Here is a 23888-nt window from a genome sequence, read left to right on the forward strand (position 1 = left end):
TTTTCAATCAGTGAATCTGGGATTTTAAAGCAGCTGTCTGACTAGTGTGCCAAAGGAGGTTACCAGGTCAACACTAGATTTAAGTCATTATAGTTGTGGGGGTTTTCTGTTCTGTGTGTGGGGTTTTTGTTTTTGTTCTGTGTGGGGGTGTGTGTCTCTTTGTTTTTGATATATAGTGTTGCAGTTTGAGTAGTTTGTGTAACTGGTAAAGAGGTGCTGAAAGATATATCTGCATAGGCAGAGGCTGGGAAATACTCAGTCCTTGTTTATCATCCCCAAAACAAAGCCATATTGAAAATGAAATCTCACACACACACTCCTCCCTGCCCATAAATTTATAACAAAGACTAGCTTTCTGAACTGTGGGCTTCATTGCATTTGTGTGTGCAGTTTTTGGGGTAGTTGGCTTTTTTCTTAAGAAAGAGTAAATGCACACTGCTGGTATGTGCTGTGACCTTGCAGTTGGTTCCCTGTTTATCCTCTCTGGTGCCTGTGGTGGGGAGTGTTTGGCTGCCACAGTGTCCTTTTGTTGGGATGTGTGCAGCCTTTGTCTTTCCTTTGCTGAGATAAGGAATGGGTCCTGCCTGACCTGGTACCAACAAACTGTGAAAGGGACAAGTGTACAGGTCTGAAGATACATACCTGAAACTCCTTCCTCTCCAGAAATGGAGTTTTCTGGTACTGTCAAGTTAGTCTGAGAGTTACAAGGAAGGATGCTTGAGTGTAAAGAAAGGGAGATTAAACTGCAAAAATGTACAGTTCAATATTTCATGCTGGTCAGTTCAGATGTGTTTGAGGTGTCAACTGTAACACTTGTTTAGTATTTCAAACATCTGTTTGATTCCACAGCAACAAAAATTATGTATGAGTTTATAGGATGGATTTTTAAACTATTTTCATGCAGTGTAATAATTTTGTTTTCATTGTTGTCTTACTCCACTTTCAACTAGGGTTCAGAGGTTTTTTTATAAAAAACCCTTTTCTACTTTCTTAGCCGTCAGATGAAAGTTTAACTTGTCCCAAATGAAAGATTTCAGGCTGCTTGTAAGAAAAGAGATAGTTTCACAAAATTAGGAAAAGTGGTATTAAAGTACATCTGTGTGACTCAGGTGAGATAAGAACATGAAATAAATTAAATGGGCAGTGGTCAGAGGAGAAGACCCCAGAATATCTGCACACTAGATATTGATAGATTTACCTGGGAGAGGGGGGACATCTGAGATACAATGCCATTTGTTGGATTTGAACTTTGAAATCTTTGCTTTATTGCCAGGTAGATATGCTGGTGTTGATGGTGACTTTGACTTCCTAAAGCATGAATCTGTACAGACTGAAGGTACAGCTTCCCACATTCTGGGCCCTTGCAGCACAAGCCTTCTGTCAGATAAATGCCATGTTCTAAGGACTGGTTTTCTGTCTGTTGGGTGTGTTGTGACTGTGGAGGGCAGAAAGCCTTTCCAGCTGGGCTCCTGTGGGGCACAACACAAGAGCTCAGGCACAGGAAGCAGAGACCCCAGTGAGGTACAGGGAGCTCGGTTTGTGTGTGTTCCCTTGGAGTGCTGGCACCCACCTGCCTCTGGAAACCCCAGCTTTGCCATCTTGCAGTACAAAAGGAAGTTCTCACTGAACAGATTTTCCTCCCCTAAGTGCAGTGGTTGAGAATTGCAGCCATGGACATCTGCTTCAACAAGGCATCTCCTCCCCACAAACACTCACGATCCTCAGTTTATCTCAGAATAATCTGGCCCTTTGGTATCAGGCTGGCTGGCATAAGGCATGTCATTTAATTACTCCCTGTCTATGTGAAGCAGCATTCAAATGTCATGATGGAAGTGCAGTGCTTTACTAGGTGTTCCAAAGAGCCTCCTAGAGGGATATTCTAGACTCCTTCTGCTAGTTTTAAATTAGGAGAGGATTTTAAAATTTTTGTAAGCTGTGATGCAAATCTTAAGGCCTTAGGGAAGCTGTGTGTTAATAAAAAGTTAGAATTTGGCTCTTGGTGTTAACTGAGATCAGCTCACTGCTCTTACTGGGGGGAGAGGGAGGTTTTTGCACTGTTAGTCAGTTTAAGCACTTCCAGTTTGTTTAATCATCTTTCTCTCTGTGTGATACAGGCCCTTTTGAATTCCACATATTTGGCACACACTGCTGCTGTATCAGAGAAAGTATGAATGAACTGGTTTCCTGGCACTTGGGAAGCCATCAAAGTTTGTGCTTAACAGAGCAACCATACTGAGTAATGTAATGCAATATTAAATACACAGGCACCTAAAATAATTTGTTTGCAGAGTGGGGACAAGCCTTTTTTGTTTCTTTTTTTAGCATATCATCAAAACAACTATTAAAAGGGAAAAATAATAATTTTTTAAAATTATTGTCCATCCAAGGAGCCAGCTAGAAGAGGGTAGAGTTTAAATACTACCTCTCACCTTTTTAATGACTGGTCATTAATTTTTCTTTGATATTCAGAGCAAGTCTGTTCCAGTTCCCAAAACATAGGCTGTATGCCCTTGAGGAGTAAAGCAATTAAGAATTACAAGGAGTATTATGCATTGCAGATTTAAGCAACCTGCTGAAATAGTAACCTGCCATGTGCTCCTAAGTCTGTCTGTATGAATCAGGCTTTAAAGTGGTGACTGATACATGAGGAATATGTCATCTTTGAGATTAACAAGACAGCTGCACTTGAGAGGAGGAGCACATTTGTTTTCATGTTCTGTAACACTGACCTTCCTTCATGCAGGAAGATTCAGGCTTGAGTAACCACTTAAACTGCTGCCACAATCCTTGAGATAATATTGCTCTTCTGGTGAGACAAAGCAGGCTACAGATTTAGCTGCACATACTTCATTACACTGCAGCTCTAACACCACAAACTCTCATTTCCTGACTGCATTAACTGCCTGACATTCTTTCTGAGAATTCCTCCATTGCAGAAATGGGCCATTTAAACTAGTCTTGCCTTCTTGGGTAACTGGTCTCTGCAATGTTTTCTCTAGCTTTCTCTCAGTTGGGTAAGTAACCCTGACTCCTAAGATGTTTTATAGGAGTTATAAGATGTATAGCAGTTCCTCGTGGTATGGAGTAGTGTCTCATTCTTGGCCACTGGATTTTATGCAGGCTGGTTTGGGAAGAGCTTGGGAAGGCAGTAATTCACTTTGAAGAACTGCTGTGGATCTGTGTTCCATGTCTGTCTGGATTCAGGAATTCAAACATTGTCTTCTGTATTAACCACTGGACTGCTGTCTTCCTCAATTACATACATGTGAAGAGCAGAACACTAGATGAGGCAGATGCACTGGAAACACATCAAAGTTTATTAAAACATACATCAACATTTAATAAAAAAATTGCCTAGTGAAAAAAGTGTTAATTAAAGAATCGGTGAGTATTAAGAGTTCAGAATTTAAAGTTCCCGTTGCTTGGCTGTCAAATCTCACAGAAATAAATTCTATGAAATGTCCATAGAGTAAGAATTTATACATCTGGCTCTATATAACTGAGATATTTTTAGTCCATAGTGAGGAGTGGTGTGTTACAAAACAGTGGAAAGCACTTTGCATTGTGTGCATTCATAAAGAGATGCTCATTAAAAATGCACTTTTAGTCACCACCTGTTATTTGTTTAATTTGGTGCTTTACTGCAACGCTGTATTATTTTTGTCATCCTTCTCTTCTGAAGCACATTATTCATCACTTTGAACCATATGGCCAGAAATATATTCTGAACATCTGATTTCTGTACTGGCCATTCCCTAAGGAAAAACCCTCGTGTCCATGTTTATGACCAAGCAGCCAAGCCTTTCCTGTCATCTTTTCATGAGCATTTTTACCTTTTGCATACTAAAGATGCAATTAGAGGACTCACAGCTGTGATACTACAAGGCAGCAAGGGGATTGCACTTGATTAGACAGAAATGGCCTCTTTGCTCAAATTCATAAATAAAATCCAAGTATTATGGGAACAAGGGAGAGCTTTCTACAGATCCTATATCTTCCTCTTCCCTTGCTGTTTCCCATGGCACCGGGCACACATGGCTGGGGGTGGGGTGTGTGCAGCGAGGTGTGCAGCGACCTGGCTGCTGCTTGCTGTGGCAGCCTTTGCTCTTTCCTTGCCTGGGGTCATACCCAAGGGGCTCCCCTGGAAAAAATTCACAGAAACCTGTACAAGTTTGATTCCTCTGGATTGGTGTCATAAAAACCAATATGAAAGATGCCTGTGGAATTGTTGTAGTTTCTGTTCCTTGTCTGCTCCAAATGTTCTGTAATGTGCAAGCATAACTGGGGATAAAGAACCCCATTAAATGTGCTGCAGCCCTGCATTTCAGCACTCTGGCTCTATTGACTGAGCATATCTCTTCTGTTTGGAGATAAGATGTTGGCATGGTGCTGTCTCCCACTTATCTTTGTGATAGCAGTGTGTCCAGTAATGCTTGCATCAGTTATGCACTCTGAACAGGGCATGTGTACAGTGTACAATGAATTTTCCTTTAAACGGAGGGCAAGGGAATGAATAGATGGCAAAGTGTCCTTTTCTTTCAGTCTGGTGTGAAATCTTGTATTTAACATGACTAGTGGGCAGGTTTCATTCTTATTCTTCTGTCCTGAGCACATATCAAAAACCTGCCATACAACCTGGTGTAATCAGCAGTCTGCTCACAGGAGGCCCTAAGTTTGAAACAGCAGGAGTTTTGCAGCTTGGAGCTGAATGGTGTTGGCAGAGCTGTTTGAAGAAGTTTGCTTAGTTCCTGCCTGCATTGTGCTGAGCCAATTTCAAAGGGCCTGTTCCCTCTACCTCGTGAGAATGACTTCCAGTCAAAATTCACAAGGAATCATGTATCTACTAGTCTGAAATGCAGCAAATGCTCTTTTTAGTTTCAGTTGTGCCTGTTTTTGTATTGCTGTTTATAAAGTAACATCAGTGAATACAAATTTAGTTTGGGGGAAATTTTGGTCTTTACTACAGTGTGTTAATCTTCAATTTAGCAGATCATCTGCATATTTCCACTGTCAAAACAAATTGCTTGTTTGGAGGTTCAAACTAAAATGCCTGATTTTAGCACCCAGTATTTACTGAGTATCTTAATGTTGTGAAAATACAAACTGTTTTCTGGGACTTTAAGGAACAGTGGATTTGGGTACTGTAACTGAGGTGCCAGAGTACCTAGACTTGTGTTAAGGTACTGTGTTATAACTGCTGGATTTCTCTAATTGCTTCCTCCAGGTCGTAAGCATCTATTTATCCCTTTATAATTTGTGGGAGCTGCATGTTTTCTGAGCAGTGTGAAGTAAGACCATTAGTTTGGATGCCCAGCTTCAAAATGCAGACCATTACTATAGGTTTGCATTTGTTTTACCATAACATTCTTTGGTGAGTGACTGCGCCAGTTCCCATAGGGCTCCAGTTTCTGATGGGCCATTCATCACTGAACTAATTCATGGTACTCTGAGACAAACTGGTTTGTCAGAGTAATTCGATGCCTCCACCGAAGTATGTTTAAACAATGATGCAGAGCCATTTTAATAAGTTTTTTGAAAAGCTGCTACTAAACCAGAGGAAGATAGTCCTTATTCCAGCATTTAACATCATTGTCATTCCAGAGTTTCCAGTGGAGCTTGCATGGCTCCTTTTTATGTTTTATAGTGGAACTCCTTGCCAAGGTTCTGTGGCAAGTGAAGGGTGTAAACACTGTCTTTGTAGATAAAATACTGCTTGTGCTGCGTTTTTCTGATTGTAGTGTCCCTGAAAATTTCATTGGAAGCTGCTTCTAGGAATCAGACTTCTTCCACACCCCCAAGGAGGTTTCAGCATGCTTTGAGTGCTGCTAGGCTTAGATCTGGTACTCAGTAGATGCAGCAACAATATAAACGTTTTTATAACCTATATCTTCTGAAATACTAATAATCTTTATTTCTACAGAGCAGTGCAGCCCAGATATGCTGGATGGGAGGTGTTGCTGTTCTTTGCAGCCCGAGGCTTGAATTTCTCTTGCCTGGAGCAATTTTTGGGGGGTTACTGTCCCCTCCTCTGCTCCCAGCTCATAAGGTTGCGCTGCTGTTGTTTTGTGATCTGGTTGATAGGGAGCTCCAAGTCACTTGATACTTCATATTGGGTTTCCCTCCATTATGTTGCTTAAATAATAAACCTGAGCTCTGCTGGTGGAGGTAAGGGATATGAGCCACGTGCGAGGCAGCTTGGAAATTGCTGAGAACCATACATGCCTGCCACCTTTGTGTGCCCTTCAAGGACACTGAAAATTAAGTAGTATGATTTAAAAAATGGTACTTGTGATAAAGAAGGGGGGTGGTAGTATGCATAGTTCTACTTTTTCTACCTATAGCCAAGGCATCTCCTTGTGTTTGGGGGCCCTTGCTGACTTTGAGTTTTTTGTGACCATTTTTAATGGCTTTCCTCTGTAAATACAAGGTCTTGAAAGTTGCTTTTTCTTTTAGCTATAAATGAGACTTTTGTATGATAGATTGACATCAGAAAAATGCTAAACATCACAGCTTAGAAGAAAACTGTATTTTGTTGATATAAAAAAAATCAGTGGTCAGAAGCCTAAAAACTGGCATAGTGGTGTTAGAAGTTGCTTTATCTGAAATGTTAGTAATAACACAGTGACACAGCTGATGTCTGTTTCTCTCACAGATAGCATAAAGATGCAGCAGTATCCTTTACTTTTTTTCTCTTATTGTGGGTATTTCCAGGAAGTTGTATGCTTTGAGTGTGAGCTGTGACTACTGATCAATAATGAAGAAGTATAAAATGTGGGGAAAAGTCTTCTCTTAAAACAGTGTCATTATTTAACTGAGTTTTCTGATACAGAAACTGCCTGCTAGGGCTGTAGTGAAAGAATGCTTAAACTGAGCTCTGTGCTATGAGGCTGGCGGGGGAGCAAGAAGGGTAAAGCTCTGCTGAGTTAATTAATGTTAACAGTTATGAGTTATCTGCAAGATTCACAGTAGATTACACAGATTGTATTAAGCAGGGTTAATCAGTCCTTTCAGATACTTAAAGGAGCACTGTTAAGCTCTGGCAAGACTGAAAGTTCTTCTTGAGAGAATGTTTGCATGAGCAAGTATGCATATGTGTGTGAATGCATAGCCTGGATTACCATTGATAAGTAAATTTTGCCTAGCAGCTACCACACAGGGATATTGGCTATTTCCTGTTCTGTGTATAGGTGAAATTGTGGCAGCTCTTGGAAGGGACTTTCTCCTTTTATCTGTTTTTGGTCATAACTCTCTTTTTGTGAAGTATTTCCCCTGCTGTGCAGTAAGGAGATCTTTGCTATTCTGTGATGCTAACTGCTCTTTGAATTGTGGACTCAGTGTGGCTTCATGGCTTTTCAGCATTAATTTTTAATGTCTTTCTCTTGCACATCTGTGAAATAGAATGTGGAAGGTGAGTGGGGTTTGTAAGTGTGTAGGGGGTGAATTCATCATAAAGAAGAATTTGATGATTGCAGATGTAAAGTTTTGATGTACCACAGTACCTTGTGCTGTGATTTTCCATATTTGTTCGAAGTGTTCATGTGTTCATTTTTTTAAAGCAAGTGTTGTAGCAACTATTTTTTGGTGTGAGTTCTCAGACTTGAGGTAAGTTGGATAACTGACCTCACCATGAAAGACTGACGTTAAATTTTATCAAGTATACAACGTGTCACAGTGTGTTTTTTCGGCCTTTTAGCAGCCTTTAGCGGCCTTTTCAGTGTTGTGTGTTTAGGAAGCCACCTTGTTGCTGCTGTGTGTGTGGGGCAAGATTCCTGATGCTCTTGCTGTTGAGCTGTGGGGACTCCAAATGATTGAATGTGGGGGGACAGTTGCCTACAACAAATTACATAGGGCTTCCAGAAGGGTTTTGCTTGTTACTGGTCTGAGCAGTTAGAATAATACCGGAGTGGTAGGCGGGACAAATAGCAGAAACACATATACACAAAACTCAGTATGTGTACATGTATTCAGATGCATATATGCACATATATATGTATATCCATTTCTTGTTAGAGGACAGTATTTGTGTTACTGTGGGATGCCCGGAAGGCAGGGGCAGCAAGTGAATTTACGTGAGATGGGGATGGCACAGGAGAGGGCAAATCCCCCAGTGTCCTGGGATGGATGTCCTGGAGCTGCCCCAGGTCCCCTCTTGGACCTGCGTGCTTCGGGTGGGTGCTGAGCACTCAGCATCGTGAAGCGCCATCGCTTTTTACCCTGGCAGCCCCAGGCTGGCAGTTTACGAGGGGATCAGATGCCAGCGAGGGGTCTCGGTGGGCTGGGACTGAGGACGGGCCCTCTGTCGCCTGCCCGCTGGCAGCACGGTGGGTCAGCCAGGGAGGCTGCGCTCGGCCCGGCCATTGCCTCTGCTTTGCGCCTGACCTGGCTTTGCCGAGGTGCGAATTGCTGGCAGCAAACTCTGAATAGCCCCGTGTCAACTGCAAATCATGTGTTTCCTCTCCGTAGGTACCGTACCCCCCTCCGAGGGGGACGCAGTAGCTTTCCACATGGAAAGGTTGTTTGCCTTTGAAAACGAATGAACATAGAAAATCTAGAAAGGAAACGATGAGAGCCCAGTTGCTATTTTGAGGACATGGCTTCCTTTTCCTTCCCTCTGGTTTTATTCACTGCTAGATTCCGTGGTAATCTTCCTTTTCCTCCTTTATTTCTTCTATTATTCTATTTTATTTCTCTTTTATTTCTTCTATTCTATTTCTTCTATTGCAACTCAGTGCTAATGGTAAAACTGATTATCACAGTAAATGCTGGGAGTGTTTTTCTTCCAAAGGGTGCTTGGTTACCTTGAGAAAGTCACATGAAACTTATTGCAGCTTCTCCACCTGTACAGTGCAAGAAATGTTGACGGTCTTGAAAATTCCCTGCCTGGGGCAATCTACTAGCTACAAAGAGAAACACCACTGTATGTTTGTGCATGGGAGGCCCATCTAATCTGCCTTGAAGCTTCTCCCTTAACTTAAGAAAAAAATTGAGATTGTTGCAGCAGTGGCAAAGCACCTGGCAAGGGATGTGTGGGTGTTTGTTGAACTTGTCAGTATTGGGTAAATTAGATTATAGTGATAATGCAGTGATACACTGAAGTAATGATGTGCTGGATATAAATTCTGTTTCAGAGTAGTTGGAAAGCTTATAACATTAACCTGTCATAATACCTTTTAGAGGTTTTTTAGGAGTATTTGAGAGGGGCATGCCTGAACTGCAAGGACTCTACTCTCTCTGCATTAATGGTACTTAAGTTTTTAGTGCCCTTGGTAACTGGTTGGTAATGGGAGTTTGCCTGCAAGAGACCATCAGGTGGTTGTAGCAGAAAGCACCTAACATAATCAGATGTTTAGCAATTATGGACTCTTTTGTTTCAACTTACAGACCTTCCCAAAAAACCTTCCCCAGTCACCTCATTTGTCCCATAGCACCATACTGTTGGATCAGGCATCCTTGTAGGATAGAACAGCTTGTTCCCTGTACCCTCTCCTCTTCAGACCAGCTGAAAACTTCCCTCTTCTGTAAATCCAGCACGGGTTTTTGCATGGTCACCTGCAGATGCTTCATGGACCCCTCTTGCCCAGGCTGCATTCTCTGTTGCAGTTACATTATAAGCTGATGGCACAGTGACTGTGTGCATGCTTCCTGAAACATTAATTTGTTGTCCAATACTAGGTTGCATGTAAGCTGCCCAAGCACAAGTTTCAAGCTCGTGTGGAGACTCATGGTTAAAAATCTTTAAATTAGCTTTTGGAAATTAGTCGGTATAATTTAAACTTAATTGATATTTTCCCTTTCATATTTATAAACATGCTGGGTGGGAAAAGTAGGACAAGTGCTGTCACACCAGTTGCTCAGTTCTCTGACAGGTATTCTTCAGGCACTGTCACAACCGTTTTCTTCACTGGAGGAAAAAAATTGTTCTGGAAACACTGAGTTTCCTGAGTTAGAGACAAAGATTTTCATGCATTTCAAAGTGATCTTAGCAATAACCTAAATGCTTATCCCATAAAATTCCTGTTGGTCATCACTTCATGAATACTGTCCATGTGTTTAGAGTTTTTCAGTTTCTAGGTGTCATTTTCTGTGTTTCTCCGGTGCTACCCATTTGGGTCTCTGAAAATGGTTTACCAGTGTAACATTAATTAAATCCTGTTTGTTCAGGGAGCATTATCCTGGGAAGACCAAGCATGTTTGTGCTTGTTTCTGAGCCTTTAACTGCCTTATATTTGAGCAGCTCTGAGGATGTTTGGATGTAGTGAAGGCAAAGCATGGGGCCTTTTGCTAACAGAAATATTTTTCTCTGTGAGCTCTGACCCCATGGCAGGCAAGATGGCTGAGACAGTGTGATGTTACTCAGCATTAGTAAGAGTGGCAGGGTAAAGCAGCTTGTTTTGTTTGGTGACTGAGAGGTAGATCAAAGGTTTTTCATGAGTTGCTGCTTCAAACAGGACATAAGAGTATCAGATTGGTAACAGTCAACTTTGATGTTTGTTTTACTTCTATTACCCTTAGTCACTGATGAAATTTGACTCAAACATTCACATTATAGTTGTTTGCATCTGTTAGGCCTTCTGTTTGCTACTAAAATGTTTTTCATAATACTAGAAATAATGAAATTATCCCATTTTTTTTGTCCCCTCTCTGCTTTATTAATTTTTTCTAGTTTGACAGATTTGTTTTCATATTTAAACTTCAGCTTTGATTTGGCTTTTCAATATTTTTACTAGAGTAACATCAAAATTATTCCTGTTACACATGCCCCTGTGCCCTCACAGGAGTAACAGTTTGTTTTAGGGTTTTCCCCAAGAAAACACGTTCTTTTTAAAGCAATATTTGTACTAATAAATTACAAAAAGTATACGTTTGTGCTACCTAGCTCCTGCTCATTATTTATCTTTGGGAAAGTATTATTGCTATAATGTGTAGCTAGTATTCCTACATCTTCCCATCTTTGACTCCTTTTTTGCTTTACTTTTGGCTGCTGCTTTTTCAGGAGTTGTGTCATAATTGTCAGTCTGGTGGTTGCTGCTTCTTTAGAGTCTTGGCACATTTTCAAAGCCTGGACCCCCACTGCAGTGTTGAAGTTGCTGTACAGATCTTTAGTTCTGAACCTCTCTAAATAAGCCTCACAACTTGCCATATAGTTGCCTTGCATTGAATAAATTTGGTCTTCTTCATGGCATATAGCAATTGTGTTAAGAAATCCAGTGTATTTTATGTGAACTGCTATCATGTGCCCAGTTAAGGTGTTTGCTGTGTATGTTTTATATAAACACATAAGCCTCCCAAGATTTAGAAATGCTTGTGATAGGAAAAATGGCAAAATGTAATAGGAGAAATGGTAAAAAACAGATCTTACACTTAGTGTTCCTTAGAGAAGCTTTTATTGTGTTGGTGTTTGTTGCTTGATAACAAGCTGTATTATAATATAATTGTTTTCACTCCAGTGATCAAGGGCAGTGGAGCAGAGTTTGTACCTCAGAGCTCTGCATGGCTGATGTGTTTGTGTTTTGGTATCAAGCTTCAGTGTTAAGCTTAAATACAGTTGCTCACTTTTAGAGTTTGATATGAAACTTCTTGATTATCCCAATAAAATATGTCCAGGGTATGGGAAAAACTGACTTCCTTTTAAAACAAGTGAGTGTGCTGGGTGCTGAGTTTCAGGGAATTCAGTGGTGCTTTAAGTCTATTCTGATGGCCTGTGGTGGTTTTTTACTGTGTTAAGGTGAATTTGAGAGAATTAAGGTGAATTAATTAATTTGAGAGTTAAGGTGAATAGAGACCACTGTAGATTAGCTGGAAGTGTGTTCAACAGATGGGGTTGCATTTTAGCTGGTTAGATTTGTAATGTCAAGTGACAAGCCTTTAACACAGAACATTGCATGCTCCCTGTTACTGCATAAACCACCTCAGGACAAATCTAAGATGAAATAAAATACAAGTCAAGAGTAATTTGTCAGGACACTATTACAAACATGTGTAGTCACTTGCACATGATTGGAAAGAGAAGTTGAGGATAAATCAAATAGGCTGTTTATTTGCAGCAAAAGTAGATAAATTAGTCAAAGGTGCTGTTGGCAATAAAAGCAGGAAAGCGCAGTGCTCCACAATTGGATTTTCTACTCTCTGGGTCAAATCAATATTGCCACTAGCCACAGCCATAGGGCTGTATGTTTTATTAACAGAGATGATTCAACCTGGAGTTAGTGAAACTAGGATAAAAAATCCACTGCTATACATGTCATTGTACAGAAGTAAATTAACACTTTTGTATTTAGATTGATTAAAAAATGATATTTGTGTGACTGATGAGTGTTAGCTTCTCCATTATTTATTCCACTAAACCAGAAGTAAAACTGTGTCCTATAAAAGTACCTTTATTTAAATACACATAGATTTTTTTGTGATGTGAACAATGTTCATTGTGAACAATTTCATCTTAAAGCAAAATGTGTTTGTCAGGACTTGTTTTGCTTCCCATGCCCTCTGATATTTGGAGAGATGTAGTTCCCTCCAGCCAGTTCATAAAGCAATGAGAATGTACGTGGTGAATCATATTATAGCCACAGAATCTTATTTTCATTTCCTTCCTCCATTGCTTGTTACTTTCCCCCCCACCCTTGTTAGTAGTTTACTGATACTTGGGTAGATATAACAAGTTCTTTGTCCCAGGGATGCCTCACTGTTTGTACAGCTCCAGTGAATGAGATTTTGCTCCTGGATGGGACCTCTGCACTACTTGAATACAAATAACAAAACCTGAGCAGTGAATAGGGTGGATGGTTATGCCTGGGTCCTTCTGGGTATTTTGAGAGGTTTTATGTGATAGTCTATTATATGCCATCCAAATCTCGTATGTGTAATTGTTAAAAATAAAATCTGTTCTTACATGGTGTACTTACACACTGATAACAGTTTTGTCATTTAGTTGGCTGTCTGCACCCTGCACAGACTGAGCACAATGAAGACTAGGTATGATTCCTTCACATTCCCTCCCACTGAGATTCCAGTCTACAATTGTCAGAATGGATTATTTTCAGCAGATGAGGCCACAGTTATTTTAGTGGCTTTTGGGTTTCCACTTGAAGGGTCTTTAGAAATGTGCTTTGTAATTTGCTGGTTTTCAGAAGGAAAAAAAATCCATTTAAAGACAGCTAATCCTCTAGTCCATCACATAACAAGTACAATTGTTGCAGAGATGAGCAAAGTTCTTAATCAGATTTTGTCATGTATATAATGTGTTGGCAGGGAAACAGTACTGAGTCACATACATGGTGTCATCAGGCCTGCTTGCATGGTAAGATGTACATGAAAAACATGTCAATAAACCATTTGTGTTTTACTTCCTTGTAATTTCTGGCAACAACTTGTTTAATCTTGTCTAATCTTCTGTAAGACCGTGCCATACAGCTCACAGAATCTTGCTGTGATTTCTCTGTCACCATTAATAACTCCTCAGATAATTACAGCAACCCCCCCAAACTTTATGAAGTTTACATCTATTGGAAGACAAATATATTTTTTGTCTAAAATATAATGTCTTTGTAGGCTGAAAATAGCTTTTCATTATTATTTTAATACAAAACTGGGAACTTTGGGGAAAAAAAAAAAAGCAACCCTTGTGTCACAAATTGCTGTTTAAAATGTGTTTTATTTTCAAGCTTGTTTGTTAGCATGTTTGCTCTTCCTTAGAATTTTGATTCCAGAAAAAAAATTTAGGTTTAATTGTCCCTTGGAGTGCACTTTGCCTGGGAAATGCAGCTCCCAGCCTGTTTTTGTGGCAGCATCCAAAGGGCCCTTAAAATGTGCAGGGGCAAAGCTGGCACCCCATCCTGCTGCTAGGTGTTGGGCTGGTGCAGATGGCCACTGACTCCTGCTGAGACCTTCTCTGAGGATTGAGTGCTTGACCAAATGTTTCCCACTCCAGGGATGTTTGTGAGATCAGATCCATACCGAGGTTATCAGAGTAAGGTGTTGCCTGTGCTGCGCAGATAGGACTCTTCTTTCCTCCTCTGTTGGCCTGAGTTGCAGATAAAATGTAAGCCAGATTCCCTGGCTGGGTACTGTTTGCCTTTGCTGGTATAAATGAAGCTGATGATGGTTTTTCCTCATGGGCATTTTAAGTAGGAAAGCACCATTTGGCTCCCAGTCAGCTGGGCAATTAGCATTTTATAGCTAAGCAATATACTTAAATGGAATTGCTTGGCTTGAGCATTGAATTACAATGACTGTTAGACTGCCTCTCTCCTTACATAATTTATTTAGTACTGCTTCTTGTTTAGGATTCAGGCAGAGGTTAATTTAATTCTGCATGAGAAACTAGTAGTTACTCTACATTAATGCTGGGCTGTATGGTAATGCAGGGAAAGGTTTTTTTGTAAAGCTTGTGTTTGCTGGGTCTCAGCCATGAAAAGGACAATTTTACCTACTCCTTTCCTAGTAATTCATTCATTGCAAGATCTGTTGGCACACTTAAATTGGGACTACAAAAGTGCATCCAAGAATAATACCTTAAGACCATTTTATTCCATGCTGTTGTTGCATGTGTATTTTTAAGAAGCAAATATGTATTGAAGTACAGTATGGGCCAAGGAGACTTTGTTCCTACAAAATTACAAGAGGCCCACTTAGCCTGTTACAGGTAAATAGAATGTTGGTATGTGGCCATGGAGACTGAGAGGCAGAGCTTCCGCTGCATCTCTGCTGAGGATCTGAGGCAAAGGGCAAACATCCGGTGTGGGTGATCTTGGAGGGATAAGAAGAGGATGTAGAATATGCCTCAGCACTCCAGGAATGATTAGAAACTTTCAGATGGAGGGAATGAATGTGTTTATTCATGCATTTAGTAAGCCTAAATGCTTAATTTGGTGCTTAGAATTTTATCCTTAATCTTGTATGTGTCTTGATTTTTCCTAAGGCCCTTGACTGTGTGAATCAATGTGGAGGAATTTTGGCTTTATTTTGTCTTAAGCTTCTTTTTAAAAAAGTGATTGCAAAGAGCTTGCAAATGTCAGGCAAGTTCATAGCAGGGGCTCAGACAGCAGAAGGCTGCTGAGAGAAACAGAGCATTAATATTTGTTTAACCTTAGGATTTCTAGGTAACTCACTGATATTTCTTGGTGTACCACTCCTAGATGCTTTCAGCAAAGCTTACCTCTGGCTTGGCAGTGTCCCTCTTGTTCCTGGGGCACCACAAATGTCCCAGCCAGCTTCAGGCTCCATGTCTGTGTGAGCAAGCGCAGCAGTCGAGGTCTGAACACCCAGTGTGACCTTCCTTGAAAAGCCCTCCCTGGCAGTACAGGGCCATGTAACTGATTGCTCAGACCTTTGTGGGCTTTATCTACTGAGTTTGGGTGCCTGGCTCAAGGAGTGTAAGACTTGGCTGCTGATCCTTATATTTTGTGATCGTGGTGTTGGATGTCCTACCTAGAAGTCTCCATTCTTGCAACTGTTACTGCTGTCAAAAGATATTGGACAAATCTCCTCAAGCTTAAAATATCCTGATCTTTGGGTGAGGAGCATTTCAGAAACCTACAGGCACTGCACTGAGCACTGACAGGGCTTTGTTTTGATTCCTTAAATAACCCTTCTGATACCAACATTATTTTTTCACAAACTGTAGTCCGAGGGAGGTGGTTGCTGACTTGCAGTAGCTGGCTTCTGAGTTGGTTAAGCTGTAAACCTGGCAACTCAGTTTCGAATGGTTTTAATAATCTGGGACATTTTTACCATAAAGGTTGTTGTAACCTTTACTGTTTTAACCAAGCTTTAGTTGTGCTGTAAAAATGATTACAAGGCTTCTCACTGGAGGAATTAGACTTTTTGCTTGTACAGTTGCTCTCCAGGGTGCTCTGGATTGCTGTGGGCTGTTTAAAATATGTGAAAACCCTGCTTCCCTCTCCAGCAGCTCCTGCCTGGATTTGTTGCCCCTAGCCATGCTGGTTGCCTGAGGCAGAAGGATTAGCACACACCATTTGTGCCTCTGCTGCAGTCTTACAGCTGTGTTTGATTTCAAGCATAACATTTATATGTAATACAATAATACAGCTTGCTGCCCCTGTGGGGAAATGGGCCATTTTATCTTCTGTTTCTTTTTTTGTCCAGGTTAAGCCAATGCCCAGGGTAGCTGTACCCTGGGAGATGGTTGGGTCCATGGGGCCCTTTGACTCTTAGTGCCAGCTCACCGGCTGGAAACAGCCCAGCTCCCTGCCTCAAGCCACAGTTGGCATTCATGGGGTCTTCAAGGAGGAATTATAAGATCTGAGGGGAGCTGAGAGGCCAGGCTGAGGCACAGCATTTTACTTGTGTAAAATGTTTTTATTGTGTAATAATCTGTGTTATTACTGCTTCAGAGAAGGAAAACAAGAAAACACTGATAAATTATAGAAGTTGAGGAATTCCTGATTTGCTTTTAGGTGAGGAGGATGTTAGTTCTATTTCCAGATGTGGGATCTTGGGCAATCAATCTGACACTTGGTCACATCATCTTTGAGTGTCAGCTGAGCTTCACTGACTTTCTGGGGTTTCAATCTGGATAAAATCTGAGTTAAATTAATCAGTGTGGAGCTTTCCCTTGGCATGTTCTATCTCAGGCTTGTGATTGTGTGAGTGGATGGTTCACTGGTACATTGGTTCACAGATGATAATTTATTAAACTGAAGTAACTGTGTTTCTCTGACTTGCTTTCCTGAGCTTGAAAATAGACAGCCGGGGCATTGACCTTCCTGTGTAAAGTGTTGAGCTCTGCTGGTGAGCTGCACTGTAAGTCAGGTGTTATCATCACAAGCACTAATCTGAAGGCAAAAGCTTTTAGAATAATACACATAATTATCTGTTTAAATATTTTACTTTAAAAACAAACGGGTCAGAGTATCACATCTTGCAACAATCAGAATCTTTCAATCTGAATTAACAAATCACTCTTCCAGGCTTGGGGCCATTTCAGCTTCTATTCAGTGACTGTCAGAATCTTGCCAGAAGATACTGAGCTCAGACAATTATGAGGGAGTTCAGTCATGGTTGTGTTGGGTGGTATACTCAAATAATTTTGCAGGAGGAGCTCATGGGAATGTTGACAGCATAAAGGTTAGCAGCAATGTCTTTAGTGTCTGCCAGTTAAAAAGCTAGAGATCTGATGGTTACACAAAGACAACGCAAATTCCTTATGCATTCCTGCCTTAGTGCTGCTCCACGTGCTGGGTGACTGGAAGCAGAATTCTTTCTGCTCTTTTTTGCCATGGAAATTGCTGGTTAAAGCTCTAAACTTCAGTATATGCAAAGTCTGATTTTGTGGTTTTTTTTTTTTTTTTTTTTTGTTTAAAGCCTCGGGGCCATGCTGTGTTGTCATAGCACATGTTGCAGTCCAGCCATGTGCTCTTACATCCAATAGATTTTGCACCTGTTACAGTAAACAAACTTTGTTTAATGTGTCTCAAATGCCCAAAATAGAAAATGCATTTGGCTAATGAGTCAGCGAATGTTTGGTCTGCAGTAGCCAAGCTTCACATTACATAAAGGACTATAGAATCTTTTTCCTTAACAGCTCCAGAAATCCTGTTAGCTGTGACACAGATATTTCTACTTTTTCCAACAAGGAGTGTGTTTTGGTATGGATCAGAAGAAAAAAAAAATGAAATGTGTTCTGTCCAAAACATTTTTTTCAAATATGCACTCTGATTGCTTATCAAAGGCTGCAGGCTCTCTGAATGATTTCCTCCTTCAATCAGGCTTAATTTTGCTCCTGTGGTATAACTTTAAAAGCAGAAAAATAACAATAGGTAGCTGGGAGGGGAAGTGTCAGGGTGAATGGGTGATTGTTTCAGGAAGTGTGTTACTTTGCTGCGCTGTGGTGCTTTTCCCCCTGGTCTGAATGCTTTGCAAGTATCAATGCTGTGCCCTTCCAGTGGCCTGGGGGTAGTCTGGGAAGTGGAGACAAGCCGGAAAAAGGCACCTGCCAAACATTTGGTTGAGTTGTATCTGTGAACTTTTGTTTCCTGGATCTCAGCACAGTGTTTCAGTCACACAACTGTTTTCCTCCCCGGCTTTTTATGTGAAATAAAAACCCACCTGCAAAATGTTTTATCCAGATCATCACAAGTGGGGGTGCTGGTAACTGCAAATGAAGGCTAACAACTGTACTGCTCTGCTCTTTGTTCCTGGGCTGCATGGCTGGTTGTATTACTGTACAGAATCCCCTTTGCAATGTGTTTATTTGAACAACTTCAGACATTTTACCTGCCCCAGGACTTGTAGCCTTTCTTCCCCCTTAAACCATTCTGTGATTTCAGAGCAGCTTCAGACAGATGCTCATTCAGATGTTCAGCCTGATGTATATCTCCCTTCTGTCATCTCCCCCAAAATAAAATGACCCTTAATTATGTAGTGAACATAATTTAATTCTGTTTTACTCCTGATTAAAAACAATGCAAATAAATCTAGAACTTTATATCCAGCTTCTCTGGGCAGTGCTAGATGCCTGGTCAAGTGCTTTTCCCTACACCCACTTCCCCAGTCCATCCTTAAATTTTCAGACCCATGGAATAATGTGACCAATTATTTGAGTTACTTAGACTTCACAGAGTGGCTTAGGGTATGTTTGAACCAGCTGCATTTATATGTCCTGAGCCATGGCAGCAGCTGTATGTTGCACATCAGATGAATACAGGTCATGCCTGGGGTAAAGGCATGAATGATTGGTGTGCCTGGCATGGTCACGCATTTATCCTGATTAGTGCCATGGGACCCTTTAAGTTCCATATTAGCCATTGTTAAAAGAAGTGATTAGTGTATGTTAGCTCTGCAACCTGATGCTATCTTCAAATAGTGATTCCTCTCTCAAGTGGGGCTTCCTTTTGTGACCTCTGACCTAGCAGTATGTTAAAAGCTTTGTAACTGATGGAGCTTTGTATTCTTTGTGGTGGGATTGATTTGGATTCCTTCACACTGAACTTTGTCTGTTCTCTTTTGTTTAGGAGGTCCTTCAGCAGCTGATTGTAATGAATTTACCAAATGTTTTAATGATTGGCAAAGATCCTCTTTCTGGTGAGTAGTTCATTGGCTTCTCCATCCTCCTCCTCTGTACTAAAGTCTGTATTTTTTTGTTGTCTTTTTAAATAATTCTGTAATTCTGTTCTAACTAAGTAGGAAAACACTTTAAAGAGTGCAGCCCTTAACACTAAACTATGTCCCTAAGCACCACAAATGTGTCTTTCAAATACTTCCAGAGATGGTGATTCAACCACTTCCCCAGGCATCCTGTTCCAATCCTTGACCACTGTTTCAGTTAGGAATTTTTCCTAGTATCCATAAGAGTATTCTTAAGCCTGCCCTGGTGTAACTTGAGGCCATTTCCTCTTGACCTTTTGCTTGCTATGTGGGTGAAGAAACCAACCCCCACCTTGCTACAACATCTTCTCAGGTAGTTGTAGAGAGCAATAATGTCCCTCAGAGCTTCCTTTTCTCCAAGCTAAATACCCCCAGCTCCCTCAGCAACTCCATGTCAGACTAATGCTCCAGACCCTTCCCCAGCTCCATTGCCCTTCTCTGGACACACTTCAGCCCCTCAATGTCTCTCTTGTGCTGAGGGGCCCAGAACTGAGCACAGGATTTGAGGTGTGACCTCAGCAGGGCCAAGGTGGTGTACAAGTACAGGGGGACAATCCGTGCCCTGGTCCTGCTGGCCACACCATTGCTGGCACAGGCCAGGATGGCATTGGCCTTCTTGGCCCCCTGGGCACAGCTGGCTCATGTTCAGCTGCTGTCAGAGGGCGCCCCCAGCTCCTTTTGCACTTTCTAAGCACTCTGTCCCCCGCCTGTAGCGATGCCTGGGATTGCTGTTGATCCAAGGGCAGGACCTTTTTACTGCTTGGAACCCCCTACCACTGCCTCAGCCCATGGATCCAGCCTGTCCAGATCCCTCTGCAGAGCCTTCCTGCCCTCCAGCAGGTCAACACTCCCACCTAATCTGGTGTCATCTGCAAACTGACTGATGGTGCCCTTGATCCCCTTGTCCAGATCATTGATAAAGACATTAAACAGGGCACTGGGGAACCCCACCTGTGACTGGCCACCAGCTGGATTTAACTGTTTGGACTGAGAGTTGCTCCTAAGGGATTTTGGCAGTCAGTCTCCTAAACTGGCCGTAATACAAACATGATTTTTAATAAACTGTATGTATTTGTAGGTAAACTACCAATATCTGAACATCTCTGAATCTCACAACTTTATGTATCTAGAATGTAACACTGAGGTATACATATAAATATGTGTATTTCCATGTGATGCATATGTATGTGTGATGAGTGAGTTCTTGCCAAAGCCAGAAGAGCAGCTGTTTGTTTAAAAGTTGTGTCCCTTCACCCCTTACTGCAAGTGGCCCAGGATGTAGTCTGCCATGGCACAAAGATGTGCTGTCCTCCAGGTGTTCTGTGTGCCTGTATAATGAGTTTAGTTCTTGCTGTATATATGCACACCAGAGTCTTGCAGAATTGCCATAAGGTGTGAAGGAAATGTTGCAAATGAAATGTGAGAAGAATAATTAATGAGAATGGAGAGAAAAATACATATATGGAAAAACCAGGAAAAAGTGAGGAAGAGACTGGACAAAAAGAAAAACATTTGTCTGACCGTGTTGTTTAGACAGTGATATGTTGCACAAAGTATCACATCAGAAGTAAGGTGGAAGCCAGTAAGCTCATTTCCAGAGTTCGGTGCTTTTGGTGAGACAAAAGAAAGCAAAAACCTGAAAATTGAGTTGACTTCTTTGAAGCACATGTCCGAAATGGAAAGTTTTGTTGCTGTGTTTTACTTTTTTTTTCTTTTTGCATGCCCATTCTTTCTCTCCCTAAGTCCAGTGCTAGTGCCAAGGACATTGTATTTGTTTTTACCAAAGAAGGTAAACTGAATGAACCCTGTCAGCAGTGATGGAGAATGACATGCTAATCAGCATCTCCAGAATAAACAAATGGCAGAAACCTTGGCAGAAGATTATATTTTGCTGCTCTTAGGAGCTGTGGAGTGCATATGTACAAAAAAGCATTTGTCAGAAAAGAATATTAGCCAATGTTGAATCACTGAATCTCATAGTCTTGGTACTTCTGTGTAAAAATCAAACTGAGAGTAAGAAATCCACTTCTTCAGCAAGCAGAATAAAGTCTGCAAGTGTTAATTGGGCTGCACAGGCTACTGTTATGGGCAGAGAAGAAAGTCAAAAGACAAGAGCTTTGTTCTTGTCAGTCATATGGGCACTGGGCTCCTTAGCATCTGGAGTGCTTCTGAATAGGAGTGTCTGGGCCAGCAAGGCAGTATCTCTGCTGGCTAAGTGTCAGTGGGAAAGGCTGGCTGCTTTCTTGTCACAGCCATTCCTGAGTGACAGCTGGCAGGAGACTCATGATGTGGTAAATACAGTTTTGGTTCCTGGGAAAATGCACATTTGAAAGCTGTCCTGTATTCAGCTCTAATTTGCTATCATTGGCCTGCTGGCTTTTGTCAGCACCTCAGATCTCTCTTTGAGGAAATACCTGTGTCTCTTGTAGGAAAGACACTTAGTCATACATGTGTTGCTGTCTTCTGGTTCCTTTAATTACAACCAGAAAACTTTCTTCTCTTTCTGAGATCTTTTAAAAAGTGGTGGTTTGGGGTTTTTTTTTTTGTTCGGGGTTTTTTTTTTTGTTGGTTTTTTTTTTTTTAGGGAAGGTATATTTGGTTTTTTTTTTAAACGTGATCTTTCAAAATTTAATTTCCCCATTGCTGACTTATCACTGGCATTATTTGGACAGAACATGAGAAGAAACGATAAAAAATGTAAAAATGTAACTTCTGGATTGTAATGTCTAAAACTGGTGGGGTATGTGTACCAAAAACCCCCAAATTTCTTGTCATATTATATAATAATGTGGAGAACCAGTTCCAGCTTAGACACAACAGACCAGGTGGTGAGCAAAGGAAGACACCAGATGTATTTGCTTTAAAGAATGTACTTAAGGAGGAGAGTGTCTGAAAAGCTCATCTTAATCTTAGTGTGGGGTAGGCATTCACTGGTAAGATGTGCAGGGGACATGGTCAGAAATGGAACTTCCCTCAGGAAGAAGAACCTGGCTGAGAGCTAATGGGAAGCTCGGAAAGGAGGAACAAGAATGAGGTGGCTGAGGCAGAGGGAGTAAAGCTGATGCAAAAAGCTGAATGGAGGAATAGGCTGTGATGAGCAGTGTGAGTGATGTCTTTGTTACTGTCTGTGCAGAGAGGAGTCAGAAGAAGGCAGGAACGCTTGGGAGGGGAAAACACAAGCAAAACAAAGATATTCTCTCTTTCTTAGTGAGGCAGTGATGAAATCCCAGTTTTGCCTTCCCCATCCTGTAGCTAAGTTATCTCACAGAAGGGTCCCTCTTGATCAGAGGAAGAAGAACCAATCCCATGGTCACATTCCTGGAACAAATCCAGTATTGCTTTGTACTGTTTCAGCTGGCAAGTCTCTTAATGACTGTATTGTCTCCACAGGTCCAAGACCAGAGAGCCATTAGATTCCAAGACCAGAGAGCCATTAGATGTGATGCACTGTGTAAAATTTCAGTGACTTATTTCTTGTAACAAGCCTGTGTGATGTTTTGCTATGCACACTTTTCAGGAATTTTACTTTTGCCTTCTATAACATAGCCAAAAGGGTGTTACAGACATTAAATGATAAACTGAACAGCTCTGAGGCTGTGAATGCTGTTCTTACCATTTAGCTTCCATTTGGCACTCACCAGTTGGGACTACTGAGGGCTTCTGCAGCTCTGCTTTGAACATGAGATTATTGGAAAAACAGAACTGCCATCACAAAAAGTGCAGCAGCACTTGGGCTTTTGCATAGGAAAAGGTACATGTCTGCTGGGTTTGTGAGCTTTATTTACTTGCTTTCATGTCCTCTAAACAGTTCCAGGTCATGGCAAATTTGCCTACTTTATTTGTCTAAGGGCATAAAAATAGCAGAAATATTTGTTAGAAGATTAAGGCTTGACTCTGTTCTAGAATATAGGGAGCTAAAAATAAACTTGAAAGTTTAATTAAAGGATTTAAAAAATTTTTCCCAGCAATTTGACTTGCAGAATGATGCAGCTGATGTCAGAGGATTTATTCTCTTCACTGCACTGTGTGGTAGGCAGCTACTACCATTAAATTTCCTCTTAATTTCTGTCTCTCCTCAATTCTTTTTCTTGCTGAACAGCTTTTTCAATTCATTACTGCACCACAAATCCCCCTGTGTTCAATAAGAGAATCATCAGCCTACTTATCTATGACATTGCTGTAATCACTTCTTCCATATTGTGTCTGGTTTTAGCATGCCTTATAAATGGCCCCTCATTCATGTGGCCACATGGGGAATATCAGTAATGGTTGGGAACCTCAATTTAGATAGATTTAAAAAATTCTCCATTTCTGGACATTCTTAATTTTACACAGCTAGTGAGTGTACTTGGAAATGTGTGGCAGTTGATCTTTTGGAACAGACATAATCATGAGAGGGGAGAGATTTTAGCTTGTTTAAGATCAAGGATGGAAATGAGGTTTTACTTGCCTAAAATAGGCTCATTTCTGTCCCTTCAGAGAACTTTGCTATTTATATGCGCTTTTCAAATCACATGTTAAGTTTGTGAATGAGAGGACCCCAAAGTCCCTGCTAGCAAGTGCCTATAGAAATCTAGTTTTCATTAATATTGTAAAAGTCTACTCTCGCTTGGGTATGTTTCATGTATGGTTTCCTTCCTCATTTTGTTTCACAGTCCTCCAGAGGCAGAGCGGTTCATAAAATACCAAGTTTATAACAAAACACTGCCTCAATAGTGTAAATTTAGCATTCAAACTTTTCTCACTGAGGATCTTGCTGGAGTGGGGAAAAACAGCCCTTGCAT

At 41.1% G+C, this 23888-nt stretch overlaps 1 protein-coding gene across 4 annotated transcripts in view; it reads left to right on the top strand.

The window, feature by feature from the left end:
* The window catches only part of CCDC88C (coiled-coil domain containing 88C), a 95722-nt gene that overhangs the window by 19065 nt on the left and 52769 nt on the right, over positions 1-23888 (top strand). For all 4 annotated transcript variants that reach the window (XR_003379342.2, XM_014264454.3, XM_005483157.4 and 1 more), the window contains exon 4: positions 18972-19041. Coding sequence is in view for 3 of the 4 variants with exons in the window: in XM_014264454.3 (XP_014119929.2) it covers positions 18972-19041 (70 nt within the window). In the remaining variant the exon portion in view is untranslated. The remainder of the gene's footprint in view (positions 1-18971; positions 19042-23888) is intronic.

This window comes from Zonotrichia albicollis, chromosome 6 (genome assembly GCF_047830755.1).
Source record: "Zonotrichia albicollis isolate bZonAlb1 chromosome 6, bZonAlb1.hap1, whole genome shotgun sequence".
Classification (NCBI taxonomy): Eukaryota; Metazoa; Chordata; class Aves; order Passeriformes; family Passerellidae; genus Zonotrichia; species Zonotrichia albicollis.